Source organism: Eriocheir sinensis, unplaced genomic scaffold, assembly GCF_024679095.1.
Source record: "Eriocheir sinensis breed Jianghai 21 unplaced genomic scaffold, ASM2467909v1 Scaffold847, whole genome shotgun sequence".
Lineage (NCBI taxonomy): Eukaryota > Metazoa > Arthropoda > Malacostraca > Decapoda > Varunidae > Eriocheir > Eriocheir sinensis.
In genome coordinates, this window is record NW_026112216.1 from 75,238 (window position 1) to 90,504 (window position 15,267).

The following is a 15,267-nucleotide window of genomic DNA, read 5'->3' on the forward strand; positions in this document are numbered from 1 at the left end:
GCGATTCAGAGGAAGTCATAATAAACAAGGATGAGAGGTCTGATGAGCCGAGAGTCTGCAGGAGGGGAAGGTAGTCCTGAGTCCCTTACGGGCACTGTTTCTTTCTTCATAGTGTACGAGGGGAAGAGAGGATGTGTTTGTGATGTATCTCGTCCGTCACCCAAAGAATTCCCTTCTTGGACGTTTTTTTTCTCATTTAGAGTCACTCAGGAGCTCGGTCTTCTTTCTTTTTACACTGACAGGAAAGGTGAGATGGAGGTGATGGATGTGTGATGTTTGCTCGTCCTCAACGCAAAGTAGTTCCTTCCTTCCCACCTTTTCCCTTTATCGTCCTTTTCTTTCGTAGGAATAAGGAAAAGCGAAGTGGAAGTTGTGTATATATACGTACGCTACCTCTTCTACCTCACCCGTGTCCGTTGCCTCCTCTCTTATACTCTTCTCTATTTTATTTTACCAGGGCTGGAAAACAGGTGATGTAGGTGGTGCATATGCATAATGCATTTATGCCCACTCTTTCTCGTCTTTTTCTCTCAGGGGGATGAGGGAAGGGAACACTTTAGTGATGTACGAATGTGTGCTGTTTCCTGTCCTCATCCCACTCCATTCCTCCCTCTCTAATCAATTTCCGTCTTTTCTTTCCCAGGGACATCAAAAAGGAAAGGTGGAACCGATGCACATAAACTACCTCCTTCATCACACCCTAAACTGTCCCTCGTCTCTTATCGGGTCTCGTTTGCATCGCCCACTTCACAACCGCCCCGAGAGAGGCAATACCTGATGCCCCTCACTCTGCTGCATGAGTGGCTGGTAATCGACCGTTAGGTTCGTCGGGCTGAGCGGGAAGGGGTGAGTGTGATGGTGTTGTCTGTTTGCCTATAACTTCCTACCTCACTTCTTGGTCTTCCTTGAGCTGATGACCGGGCCGTGGCGGGGATCAGCCGGGTGTGCTGGGCGTAATGTAGCATTGTGGTGTAATGTACTGCGTTTATTTTTCGAATGTGAAGGCGTCAAGACCTGTCTGATATTTCTTGGTATTTCTTCATGTCTCGGGCATTATTCATTGTTATATATGGTCATCATCTTACAAGAAAAAGAAACATCTTCGTTTTTTATATATATATATATATGTACATATATATATATATATATATATATATATATATATATATATATATATATATATATATATATGTGTGTGTGTGTGTGTGTGTGTGTGTGTGTGTGTGTGTGTGTGTGTGTGTGTGTGTGTGTGTGTGTGTGTGTGTGTGTGTGTGTGTGTGTGTGTGTGTGTGTGTGTGTGTGTGTCTATATATAGATATATATATATATATATATATATATATATATATATATATATATATATATATATATATATATATATATATATATAGATAGATAGATAGATAGATAGATAGATAGATAGATAGATAGATAGATAGATAGATAGATAGATAGATAGATAGATAGATAGATAGATAGATAGACAGATAGATAGATATAGATATAGATATAGATAGATTGATTGATAGATAGATATGTATATATTACACACACACACACACACACACACACACACACACACACACAGAATCTTTGTTTCCTCAGGGCACAAACGTTACCGCTAACTAGCGTGATGTGATAAATTTAGATGCTTGAAGTTCCCTCAATCCTATGAACCCTAAAACATCCCTTTTCGACCGTATTTTGCCTTTATTTGATCCTATCATTTCCATTATCCTACCCTCCCTCCCTCTCCGTCACTCCCCCATTAAACCTCACAGAGCAACAACCCGAGGACGAGGCTCAGATGACGCTTAGTGACGCCCTACGGCCTTCTTAGGACGGGGTGAGGGCAGGGCAGGGGACTGACGGGGAGACCGGGGAGAGTGGCGAGGCTCAGTGACGCTTAGTAACGCCCTGTGGTCTTCTCAAGGGCGGGGTAAGGGGAGGGGGAAGGAGGGGGAGAAACAAAGGGGCAGGATAAAGTGGAGGAGAAGTTGTAGGTGAGCGGCCAGTGCCAAGGCAGGGCAGGGCAGGGCAATGCAGGGCAGGGCAGGACAATGCAGGGCAGGGCAGGACAATGCAGGGCAGGGCAGGCCGGTCGACGGCACCGCCTGGCTCAGTTTTCTTGTTCTTGAAAAACTCGTCGTAGGAAAGTGTGTATATCAGTCTCTTTTCTGTGATGGTAACTGACGGTAATTCGTTGCTAATACTTATCATCAGCAACTTCCAGTAGCAGCAGCAGCAGTAGTAGTAGTAGTAGTAGTAGTAGTAGTAGTAGCAGCAGCAGAAGCAGTCATAACCTAATAGTAGTAATTGGAAAAATAGTAGTAGTTAAAAGACGAAGTAAAAGATGAAAACGTAGAAGAGAAGAAAAAGAAGAAATGGAATCAGTATGGTACTAAAAACATATTAAGATCTACGCACCACCATTAAACATGAAAGAGCAAGGCATAAATAAATGAACTTTTTGCTCTCGCAACGGATCTTAAGAAGACAAATAATTTCAAAAGCTTCCCAAAGCCAACGCAATACACTTCAAAAGAAACACGTCCACATAATGGCGACGAGAAACAGGCGAACATTATTGCTGTGCCGCGACACTTGTGGTATTTCGGTTCCGCCTCGCTGCTGCAGGATTAAAGAAGGAATTAAAAGACCGGAGCCGCGGGGGAGAGGGGGGTGAGGGGGACAGGAGTGTTTGAGGCGCCGGATTGGTGGTTCATGATCGCCGCTGCTGTGAAAAGGCTCAAAGTTACGTTCTATTGAAGTTTAATGGTCTATACATGCAAGCTTTGATGTGTGTGTGTGTGTGTGTGTGTGTGTGTGTGTGTGTGTGTTTGCCTTCGCTAGTGCGAGCATTTCAAGTATTTCCTATACCTTTTCTATTATTTACATTGCCATAGTTATTTGCCACCATATTTGTATACCTCTCAACGCACCAGCCTTGCATACAGTATGAGGGTGTGGGTGTGAGATGGACGTAATACTTGTAGTAACCTTCCGGACAGGGATGAGGGGCTGGGTTGTGAGGGTTGGTGTGGGAAACAAAACGGCCGTCTATCTATATTGATATGAAAGATATTTCATGTAACTTTAATGTATGACGAGATGACCCAAGAAGAGGACGAAGGTCTAGGGGAAGATAATTTTCAAGAAATCTATTAATAACCTTTGCTGCATCTCTCAGATGGTTGTTAATGGCCGTGGTGGCTGTGCCTGCGGGTATGACAATTTCTTATAATTGTAACTGAAAGTGTCTTTTTTTCAGAATTTCCTTCTTATGCTCTTCTACCCCATCGCTTTTAGCACTCTCTCTCTCTCTCTCTCTCTCTCTCTCTCTCTCTCTCTCTCTCTCTCTCTCTCTCTCTCTCTCTCTCTCTCTCTCTCTCTCTCTCTCTCTGAGTCCAATCATTATTAATTTTCCTCGTAGTGATGGAGGGTCTCTCTCTCTCTCTCTCTCTCTCTCTCTCTCTCTCTCTTTTAATCAAGGGTATAGTACGAAGAGGAAGTGGGTTAGTGGTGAGGTACAGGTGGGGAATAGGAAAGACAGTAGGAGTGTACAGTTGTATGGTGTAGGCTCGTTAGTTGTTCTGGTGTAGTTATTGTTTATCGGGCACCTTATTTGTATACCCCCGGCGTGCTGGGGGGGTGTGTGTTTGGATTGTTTGTGTATAGAGAGCTAAGCTAAGCTATGGCGTCACTTGTGTGAAGTGATGTGTGGGCGGTTGTTCTCGTAGTGACTTCAAGCTGCGCGGAAACCAGGGGTGGACCAAGTTCGTGCTGCCGTCAAGCTCCTTGACGTGGGTGTAGTTCATGTCGTCTTGCTGGTCTAGTTTCTCCCATATCTTTCCGGCCGCCTCCCGTAGCCTTGTGCTGACTAGTTGTACTCCGAGTCTGCGGTGTTGTGCTGCTGTGTTTTCCGTGTACGGGTATTTCTGTCCGGTGGCAAATCTCAGCGCTTTGTTCTGCAGCCTCTGAAGCTGTAACATCTTGGTGTGGGAAGCCATGTGTATCGGGGTGGGTGAGTAGTCTAGTATAGGGAGTATCTTAGTCTTTACTAGATACAGTTTGAGCCGCTCTGTGAAGTGCCAGAATCTGTTTAGTGATGCGAGGGCTGTTTTAACTTTCATGGTTTTGTCGTTGACATATTTAACGATCAGGCCGGTGGATGTCACTGTGTGGCCTAATATCTGGCATTGTTTTTGGTGGGAGATGGTGTTGCCCTGTATTTGTATGTCATTTAATTTTTTCCTGCCGAGTGCGATCACAGCGAACTTGTCTATGTTTGTTTTGATCTTCCATTTTTTTTCAAATGTGTTGAGTCTGTTCGCCTCCCGCACGACCAGGGCGTCATGGTGGTCTAGGGTACCGTTGGAGGTCACTATTTGTGTCGCGTCGTCAGCATAATATATATCCATACAGCTTCTGTTATCAGACCGGGGCATGTCAGAGGTGTAGGTGATGAAGAGCGTTGGTGATAACACGCTGCCCTGTGGCACGCCGCTGTGCAGGGGGAACGGGGAGGATATTGCTGACTTAACTCGAATGGAAGCTGAGCGCTGATCAAGGAAGCTACATAACAGTTTTTCCGTTAGCTCTGGCAGTCCGAGTTGAAGTATTTTGTATTGCAGGCCCTGTAGCCAGACTTTATCAAACGCTTTGCTGATGTCGCGTTGGATAATAGTGCAGTTTATTCCTTGTCCTTTAGTGAGTGCTACCTTTTCGCTGGCGATGGAGATAGCTGACGTAGTGCTCCTCCCTGCCCTGAAGCCATACTGGAACGGGTTATAAAGGTTGTTTTCCTCCAGGTGACATCTGAGTCGTAAGTTGATTATTCTTTCAAAGATTTTTCCAGGGACTTCTAGGAGTGAGATTGGCCTGTAGTTCTTGGGATCCGTGGATGGTTTGCCTGGTTTAGGTATCATGGTGAGAGTGGCGACTTTAAATCGTTGAGGGAAGTAACCTGTTGTTAACATCGCATTGTATATGGTGAGTAGGTACGCCAGCCCCCGGGGGGGTAACATGCTGATTTGTTGTTTATCTATTTTGCTCTCTCCGGGCGACGTGTTTTTCGTTTTGTTTATAGCTGATCGGAGCTCGGCTGTGCCTATTTCCATAGTCAACAGATGGGCCTGTGTTAGGCGTTGCAGATCAATCGTATGGTGTGGCCTGGTTCTTGTTGGGTCCTGTTGGAGCCATGCCTTTACTTCCCGTTCATTGTCTTGGTCATAATGAGCGTTGTCTTCAGGTCTTATTGTGAACACTGACTTCCAGGTTTCTCTGAACTCTTGGGCAATACCCTCGTCATCCTGTATTTTGACTCCTCCCTTTTCTAGGTGTATGGGGCGGTGGTGTGTGTTGCCCTGCAGGCGTTTTATTCCCTGCCAGAAGGCTTTTGGGTCCTTGTATTTCTCGGCGAGGCCTTTTATTGTGTTTTCCCAGTGCCTGTTGTATGCTGTTTTGCACGTATCTTGTAGCGTTCGTTGGAGAACTCTACTTTGTTGATAAAGATCCTGCGTCCAGCCTTGCCTCCCGGCGTATCGGAGGATGTTGGTAAAACGTAGCTGTGCGTCCGTAATCTCTTGGCTGCGGTGGGGGTATGATAGTGTTTTGTGCCTTGTGAGGGGTATTGCTTGTGCTTGGGCAGTTTTAACAGCGGTATACCAGGTGTTGACAGCGGTTTCTATGTCATCTGTGTTTTTCCCCTCTATATGTAAGTCAGGTAGTTCTGAGTCAATAATGTTCTCTCTCTCTCTCTCTCTCTCTCTCTCTCTCTCTCTCTCTCTCTCTCTCTCTCTCTCTCTCTCTCTCTCTCTCTCTCTCTCTCTCAACCACTACGTACACTTTTCCACCATCCCCCTTCCCCAGTACAGACAAACAGACTGACTGCTTATTCGTACATTACCTGCGTACCTTCGTGCACGTATATCCTGCCTACCTGCCTGTCTCCTTACCAATGCCTCCAACCTACCTACATGTCTGTGTCTGTATGATTATACCTACCCGCGTGCCTGCTACCTGTACGCATAGTGTGTGCTTGTGTTTGCTTGTCTGTCTGTATGAATGTATGTTTCCCCATATGTATGTTGGGGCCGAGTAGGGGCTGAGACACAAATACGTATGTGTATGTTCTACCTTTCTCTATCCGCACCCTTTCTTCTCCAGCACAGGCTCATTAGGCCACGTTCGCCACCATGTCCCAGCCGGCAGTGTTCAGGTAGGCAAAAAGAAATTGTAAAGCCGCGAGCCACTTACTTCAAGGTTACCTTTCTATCCTTTCCTCCTAACGACTCTTTACTCTTCTTCCCCCCCCCCCCTCTCCTCTCCCTCTTTCATTCCATCTTTTTTTTACACATCTCTCCCTCCCCTCTCCCTCCTAACCACTACGCACACTTCTCCCCATATCTCCGCCCGCTTCCACCCCATCGATTCTTACACTTTTCTCTCCCACCTCTCACTCGCTACCAATACGCTCACTTCTCCCCTCTCTTACCTCCTTCATCCACCCCATCGCATCTCACTCTTCCCACACTCTCCTTTATCTTTCCTTCCCCGCAGCCTCCCTACTCATCTTTCTCCCCCGCCTTTCACTGATCCGTCACCTCTCCCCTTCCCCTCTCTCCCAAATCCCTCTCACTTTCTTCTCTCCTCTTCTCGTCTCCTTTTTCCACTGCTTCTTACAACTCTACCTCTTCTTACTTCGTCTCCCAACCGCTTATCACTGATATGCCATCTTCTCCTTTCCATCACTCCCCCAAATATTTTCCACCCTCTTTTCCTCCTCCAAACTTCCTCTCGCCCCCTTCCCCCCAGTCATTTCTCACAGTCATCTCCCCAATGTCTCCTGTTTTCACCACGGCTCATGGAACACTACAGTAACTGTGTGTGAAACGGAATAAAAAACGTTATTTATATTCACATCAGCATAGGAGAGGTAAATCTGTAGGCACACGAAATCCGTCCAATCATGTATCCATCTCTGGGTCAGTGTAGTTTAATTCGAGTAATAAAATACAGTCAGCTTGTTGCTCGTTATCAAGCTGCAGCTTCCGGTGAGGGTCGTTACTGTAGGGATTCGGCTTCGCTAATTTGATGACGCAAATGGCGGGAATCGCATGGGAGGAAATACGGACCGGCAGTTTGAACACTGGCAGCGAGAATGAAAGGAGAATGAGTTTCCGCGATTTCGCGAGAGCTAATTGCGTGAGGGGATGCGAGTGTTGCTGCGCCTCGAGCGTGTGTGTTTGTGGGGCGAGTGTGTGTACGCGGTGGGTGTTTGTATCGTGCGAGTGTGTGATTGTGGGGGCGTTTGTGTGTACGCGGTGAGTGTTTGTATTGTGTGAGTGTGTGTTTGTGTGGCGTTTGTGTGTACGCGGTGAGTGTTTGTATTGTGTGAGTGTGTGTTTGTGGGGCGAGTGTGTGTACGCGGTGAGTGTTTGTATTGTGCGAGTGTGTGTTTGTGGGGCGTTTGTGTGTACGCGGTGGGTGTTTGTATCGTGCGAGTGTGTGTTTGTGGGGCGTTTGTGTGTACGCGGTGGGTGTTTGTATCGTGCGAGTGTGTGTGGGGCGTTTGTGTACGCGGTGAGTGTTTGTATTGTGCAGTGTGTGTTTGTGGGGAGTGTGTGTGGTGAGTGTTTGTATTGTGCGAGTGTGTGTTTGTGGGGCGTTTGTGTGTACGCGGTGGGTGTTTGTGTGTGAGTGTGTGTTTGTGGGGCGTTTGTGTGTACGCGGTGAGTGTTTGTATTGTGTGAGTGTGTGTTTGTGGGGCGAGTGTGTGTACGCGGTGAGTGTTTGTATTGTGTGAGTGTGTGTTTGTGGGGCGAGTGTGTGTACGCGGTGAGTGTTTGTATTGTGTGAGTGTGTGTTTGTGGGGCGAGTGTGTGTACGCGGTGAGTGTTTGTATCGTGCGAGTGTGTGTGTTTGTGGGGCGTTTGTGTGTACACGGGGGGGGTTGGGGAGGGGGGGGAGGTCTGTATCGTGTGAGTGTGTGTTTGTGAGGCGAGTGTGTGTACGCAGTGAGTGTTTGTATCGTGCGAGTGTGTGTTTGTGGGGCGTTTGTGTGTACGCGGTGAGTGTTTGTATCGTGCGAGTGTGTGTTTGTGGGGCGTTTGTGTGTACGCGGTGAGTGTTTGTATCGTGCGAGTGTGTTTGTGGGGCGAGTGTGTGTACGCGGTGAGTGTTTGTATCGTGCGAGTGTGTGTTTGTGGGGCGAGTGTGTGTACGCGGTGAGTGTTTGTATCGTGCGAGTGTGTGTTTGTGGGGCGTTTGTGTGTACGCGGTGAGTGTTTGTATTGTGCGAGTGTGTGTTTGTGGGGCGTTTGTGTCAACGCGGTGAGTGTTTGTATTGTGCGAGTGTGTTTGTGGGGCAGTGTGTGTACGCGGTGAGTGTTTGTATTGTGCAGTGTGTGTTTGTGGGGCAGTGTGTGTACGCGGTGAGTGTTTGTATTGTGCGAGTGTGTGTTTCTGGGGCGAGTGTGTGTACGCGGTGAGTGTTTGTATTGTGCGAGTGTGTTTGTGGGGCGAGTGTGTGTACGCGGTGAGTGTTTGTATAGTGCGAGTGTGTGTTTGTGGGGAGAGTGTGTGTACGCGGTGAGTGTTTGTATTGTGCAGTGTGTGTTTGTGGGGCAGTGTGTGTACGCGGTGAGTGTTTGTATTGTGCGAGTGTGTGTTTGTGGGGCGTTTGTGTGTACACGGGGGGGGGGGGAGGTATGTAACGTGTTAGTGTGTGTTTGTGAGGCGAGTGTGTGTACGCGGTGAGTGTTTGTATTGTGCGAGTGTGTGTTTGTGGGGCGTGTGTGTACGCGGTGAGTGTTTGTATTGTGCAGTGTGTGTTTGTGAGGCGAGTGTGGGGACGCGGGGAGTGTTTGTCTTGGGCGAGTGGGTGTTTGTGGGGCGAGTGAGTGTACGCGGTGAGTGTTTGTATTGTGTGAGTGTGTGTTTGTGAGGCGAGTGTGTGTACGCGGTGAGTGTTTGTATTGTGCGAGTGTGTGTTTGTGGGGCGTTTGTGTGTACACAGGGGGGGGGGGGAGGTCTGTATCGTGTGAGTGTGTGTTTGTGAGGGGAGTGTGTGTAAGCGGTGTGTGTTTGTATTGTTCTTGTGTGTGTTTGTGGGGAGTTTGTGTGTACACAGGGGGAAGGTATGTATCGTGTGAGTGTGTGTTTGTGAGGCGAGTGTGTGTACGCGGTGAGTGTTTGTATTGTGCGAGTGTGTGTTTGTGGGGCGTTTGTGTGTACACGGGGAAGGTATGTATCGTGTGAGTGTGTGTTTGTGAGGCGAGTGTGTGGATGTGGTGAGTGTTTGTATCGTGCGAGTGTGTTTGTTTGTGGGGCAAGTGTGTGTACGCTACACGGGGAGTGTGTGTATTGTGCGAGTATGTGACGAATGTCTGGTTGATGAGATTGAACGATACAAGGTCAGGTCAGGTTAGGTAAGTAAATCGATGGTGTCAAGTGACCTACATACGGAAGAGTGACGTGATAGTCTCTCTCTCTCTCTCTCTCTCTCTCTCTCTCTCTCTCTCTCTCTCTCTCTCTCTCTCTCTCTCTCTCTCTTCTTTCCACCCTTAACATGTTCTCTCTTGAGAAACGTCGCCTCCAAGGAAAACTGATCGAATGTTTTAAAATACTTAATGGTTTCACGAATGTAGACAGAACAAAATTGTTTATGATCGATGACACTTTGCGAACGAGGAACAATGGCACAAAACTCAAATGTAGACAAGTAAATTCAGACTGCACCAAATTTTTCTTCACCAACGTTGTAGTGCGAGAATGGAATAAGCTCCCACCATCAGTGGTCCAGTGTAACACGATTGACTCCTTGACAAACAAGCTCGACCGTCACTTCCTTGAACTTAATATTAACTAGAGTAGAAAAGCAACGTTTTGGAGCCATCTGATTAATGTAAAATCACTTAGGTTTAAGGACAGACCACCTAGTCTGGACCATGGGGTCTGTGGTCTGATTTTCTATGTAAATCTATGTAAATCTCTCTCTCTCTCTCTCTCTCTCTCTCTCTCTCTCTCTCCCCCCTTTGTGGAATGCATGTATAGATGGCCTTAATAAGATAGATAACCATAAATTTCCATCCTTCACCCTCCAACCCCCTAATAAAGCGAAATGATAAACAATGACCCATATTCAAGACAGATAACCGTAGATTCATCCTCACTTCCATTCCCCGTATAGTCTTTCCTTGCTGATGATGAATGCATTTACGAAGACAGAGAACATTTTGCTAGCCGCCCCTCCCATCCCCTCATCCTTTGGCTCTGTGTGATATGATGATGTTCTGCCCTAAATACCCTCCTTCTTTTCTACCGTGCCCTAACCCCTTCCTGCCCTCTTCCCTCCCTTCTTCACTAACCATCCCTTCTTCGCCCTTTGTTCTTGTGGCAGATTAAAACTTCTACGGGCAAGTCGCTATAGCTTCTGCATACTTAAGAACTACTGTCTGTATCCCGCGTCTGCAGTGAGTATCAAGAGTTTATAATGAGGGATTCAGATCCTAAGAGAATTATCTATATCCTCGCCGTAAAACTGATGAATATCTGTTTTGGTCACATGTCAGCTGAGTGGGGTAGGAGTTTATCACGAAGGATTAGCGGCTGTGGTTGTTTCTTTCTTTCTTTGGTGAGCCTTGTGCAGTGTTTATTTTTCTTCTTTTGGTGTCTTCTCGTTGGCCTTTGGAGCTCCAGTGTTATAAATAGGGAAGCTTCTGTTGCGACGTGGTTTCAATCGTCCATGTCCGCTCCGTTCCACCTGTGTGGCGGGGGCTGAGTGGCTCTGCATTTAATATTTGGATTAGGGGGCGTGGCTCATTCAGGAGCGTCATTAAGCCGCCTCACCTAGCCGCCGCGCACCCCTCGCTGGACGTTATCACACAAAGGAACACAAAGGAAGAACAAACAACAGCAGACCTGCTGGTTCTTACGAGGCTGTTTGTGACGAGCTACGCTAACTATCTAATCAAAGGTGGAGGATGAAGGACAGCAAAGGCGAAAGCTCCTCCCCACCCCTCATCCCTCAAGCCAAAGCTGGCAGGAAAGGAAAAAGAACCATGCAGCATGGAAAAACTGCATGGAAATTATGTAGGAAATAGGAAAGAACTACCATTACTGCTACCACTAACCGGGCGATAAAAGCGGACAAGGACACCAGTATTCGAAAGAACTTAACGTTATTACGACAATGAGTAATATCTTAGTTGGTTGGATTCAAAATACTTGTCTAATCTATTCTTGAAGGCCGTAACTGTTGTACTATCAACATCACAGGGTAGAGAGTTCCAAACATTAACAACTCGATTAAAGAAGAAATGTTTAGCTTCGTGCGACGAGAATCTTTTACCACTTATCTTCAAATTGTGATTTCTTCTTGTTCTATTTGATCGATCAATTGTAAAGTAATCTTCCGCATTAATATCACTGAATCCTTTAAACATTTTAAACACGTCTATTAGATCGCCTCGCATTCTTTGTTTTGATAGGCTGAATAAATTTACTTCTTTAAGCCTTTGTTCATATGACGAATTTCTCAACCTAGGAATCATCTTTGTTGCTCTTCGTTGAACCCGTTCCAACTTTTCTACGTCTTTTCTGTAACAGGGAAACCAAAACTGTACACAGTACTCTAGATGGGGTCGAACCAACGAATTATACCGTTTTAATATTACTTTTTCCGATTTATTATTAAAGACTCGTCCGACGAGGCTAACCAATTTGTTTGCAGTTTTAACTACCTCTGAACAATGCTGACCGGGCTTTAAATCGCTTGATATAGTGATTCCAAGATCCTTTTCTTTACTTACTGCAGAAAGTTGTTGGCCATTCATTACGTACCGAACGCGATTGTTATTTTTTCCGATGTGTAACACTTTACATTTATCAACGTTAAATTTCATTTGCCATTGATTGGCCCATCGCGCAAGTCGATCTAGATCTTCGTCGAGTGTCACAGTTACTTTACTAGCAATTTTTGTGTCATCAGCAAATTTTGATACTTTGCAAGTGAGCCCATCATCGATATCATTAACATAAATTAAGAAGAGCATGGGGCCAAGCACTGATCCTTGAGGTACGCCGTTTCTGACATCGAGCCAGTTAGATGTAACACCGTTTAGAACTACTCTCTGTTTCCGCTCAGAGAGCCAGTCCACAAGCCAATTGTGACTGTTACCCGAGATACCGTGCGCCATTAGTTTGCTGAGCAATGCCTTTTGAAAATCCAGATATATGATATCTACTGATCTGCTTTCATTGAACACCTCAAAAATATAATGAAAAATCAAGTAAGTTAGTTAAACACGAACGTTTACTACGGAAGCCATGTTGCGAATAATTTATGATATTATTTTCTTCGAAGAATTTCACCATATTGTCGCGAATGATAGTCTCCATTAACTTACAAACAATCGATGTCAGGCTAATTGGTCGATAGTTTCCTGGATGAGACTTGTCCCCCTTTTTGAAAATTGGTGTGACATTTGCTAGTTTCCAATCCGACGGAACTTTACCAGCTGTTAAAGATTTATTGAATATGATGGAGAGCGGTTTACAGATTTGATGTTTGACTTCTTTTAAGACCCTAGGGGTAATTTTGTCTGGACCAGGAGCTTTGCTTACTTTAATCTTTTCAGTTGTGCGTAAAATGTCACTTTCTACGATGAGCACGCCACTTAACATCTTTTCGGTCCTTCTAACCTCCGGCGGTTAAGGTGATAAACAATCTTCGTTGGTAAATACGGATGCGAAAAAGATATTTAGGATTGTAGCCATTTCATTTCCGTCGTTCGTGTGGTTACCATTATCATTAGCAAGCGGTCCGATACCACAAGAGAGTGACTTTTTATTATTTACATAGCTAAAAAAACACGATGTTTATGCAGTTGTGCCTCTTTGAAAAATCGGACCTACTCTCGCAAGAGCCAAATGTCGTTGTTCAGTCCAGATGAAACAGTAGTCTATCACTTCAGCTGCGCTCGGCGAGTGCCAGAGCCAGACTTCATAAAGAAGTCGACCACCTTCTCGGAGGCTGGGAGAAGGTCGCGGTGCGTTTGGCACATGACCAGCGCCTCCAAACGTTCCTCCCCCATTGTCGCCCGGACCTCGGTCAACGTCCTGGTGACCTTGCTGAAGGTCCGCTCGGCCTCCGCAGCGGACACCGGCAGTACCGCAAGGATCTGAAGGAAGGTATTAAAGGAATTTAGTGTTGATTGAGGATATAGGAGCATAACCTACGGCATGTAAAACGTACCGGGAACGCAACGGATTGTACCGAGGGGACATAAAGAAAATATCTTCCTCAGTGAGTTACAAAAATAACAACCAGATATGATCTCGTCCCGGCACATTTTTCTCATTTATCTATCTGTGTCAATAAGTGCTAAACATATCACTTTTAGAAACGACAGTAAGGTAAATAGAGGAATGAATTTGTAAGTACGGTGAGGACTGAAAACGCTAACCTGCAGGAGACGGTGGATGGTCGGGAAGGTAACGGGGTCGCAGTGGTCCAGGGCTGCTACTGCGGTGTCGGGTACCACCTTGTCCTGGTTGCGCCGCCACATGGCTTTATAGACCTGGAGTTCTGCCTTGGTGTCGCACTCAAAGCTCTCAGGTAGAACCGGCAGAAAGAGCTCCCAGCCTGGACGGATGTCCTCCCACGATGCGCCGGCCACTCGCGTTGGCAGAATGGCGGAAAGCGAGAACGCCTGAGTGTGGTGAGTGTGTCGTGCCGAATTTGCTTCCAAAAATTTGCAGTATCGCTCGCGCGCTGGGAGAGTGACAATAGACCCCTAGCCCGAGGTTTATGGGCTAAAGATTCGACAGCGCACGCCCTGAGTAAATTCTATATTTAGAAGTCCTTGCTGAAGCTCAACCTTGGTATTTTCCCTAATCGCTGATTGGCCGAAGAGGCCTTCCTTCTCAGCGCTTAATTCCGATTCGCTTGTGCATTGAGGCCATAGAATTGGATTTTGTTTTATGTAGTAGAGCGATGCAGTATCGACTATCGAGTTCTACATGATATGTATATGATTGAGGGAGGCTGACAGTATCTGTAACGAATTTCTTTGGGGGGGGCCAAAACATACTCTCAGAGCGTTTGGGGGGGGCCATGGCCCCGTGGCCCCCCCCCTGGATCCGCCTATGCGAGTCTCTCTCTCTCTCTCTCTCTCTCTCTCTCTCTCTCTCTCTCTCTCTCTCTCTCTCTCTCTCTCTCTTAATTAATACCAAGATATTTTTAAGGCCGCCAAGAGATGCATTAGTTAAGGTGCCGACACAACCTTGATTCCCCGCCGTCGTCTGTGTTTGTGTGGGTCCGCTTGAGAGGGACAAAGGCGTGACGTCACCCTTCGTGTTGGCGTTGAGAGCCGGTGTTGAGGGGTGGAAGGACGGTGCGATTAGTCTGTAGATGAAGTGTTTTAAGTTGCAGGGTAAAAAACAGGAGAAAACGCTTTTGTATCTCCGTGGCAGTTCAAAGATGTGTATGTATGTGTGTGTGCAGTGTGTGTGTAGGGGGGGGAAGGGGGTGAGCTTGGTAATGGTGGTGGTGCTGGTGATGATAGTACTGGTGATATTACTTCTATTTATATTGGAGATGGTGGTGATATCAGCTGATTTGATGATGATGACACTGTTTGCCCGCGGTGTTGGCTGTGGAAATATTGTTGTTACTGATTGTGATGGATGTGACAGGTGGTGGTTGTGGTGACAGTGGTGAAGGTGAGTGGTGATGGTGGTGAGGGTAGAGACAGCAAGTACTTATGATTGAAAAGGTGATGATATGTGGAGCAGTAATTGTGGTAGTGTTGGTGGTGGTGACAGTGGTGAAGGTGAGTGGTGATGGTGGTTGGGGTAGAGACAGCAAGTACTTATGATTGAAAAGGTGATGATAAGTGGAGCAGTAATTGTGGTGGTGTTGGTGGTGGTATTAGTGGGGAGAAAAAGGTTTTAGTGGTAGTGGTGGTGGTGATAGGAGTGGTGGTGGTGGTGGTGGTGAAAATGGAAAAGTTGTGGAGGGAGTGACGGTGGTAGTGTATTTAAGTGGCGGTGACGACGGTAGTGGAAGTGGTTGTGAGGTTAGTGGGTGTGGAGATGGTTAACGGTTAGTGGTAGTTATGGCAAATTTATAAGTGCTGTATATAAATGGTGGTGGTGATGATGGTGGTGGCGGCGGCGGCGGCAGGAAAGAGAAGTGATGGAGATGGATGGCACCAATAACTCTCAGGGTGAGGGAGAGTAACTCGCCTTTTCGAAAATCAT

The 15,267-nt window shown here is 46.5% G+C and overlaps 2 protein-coding genes across 2 annotated transcripts in view; one reads left to right on the forward strand and one right to left on the reverse strand.

Annotated features, from left to right (window-relative positions):
* The first annotated feature begins 653 nt into the window (after positions 1-653).
* Positions 654-15,267, forward strand: part of LOC126994672 (organic cation transporter protein-like) — a 36,867-nt gene continuing 22,253 nt past the window's right edge. Inside the window, exon 1 of the mRNA XM_050853960.1 lies at positions 654-846. The gene's annotated coding sequence lies outside the window, so the exon portion shown is untranslated. The remainder of the gene's footprint in view (positions 847-15,267) is intronic.
* On the reverse strand, positions 12,965-14,149 carry LOC126994673 (uncharacterized). Its single transcript, XM_050853961.1, has 2 exons — positions 13,470-14,149; positions 12,965-13,184 (listed from the first exon to the last, which is right to left on the reverse strand). The coding sequence occupies exons 1-2, from the start codon at positions 13,569-13,571 to the stop codon at positions 12,969-12,971; spliced, it is 318 nt and encodes a 105-aa protein (XP_050709918.1). The 5' UTR covers positions 13,572-14,149; the 3' UTR covers positions 12,965-12,968.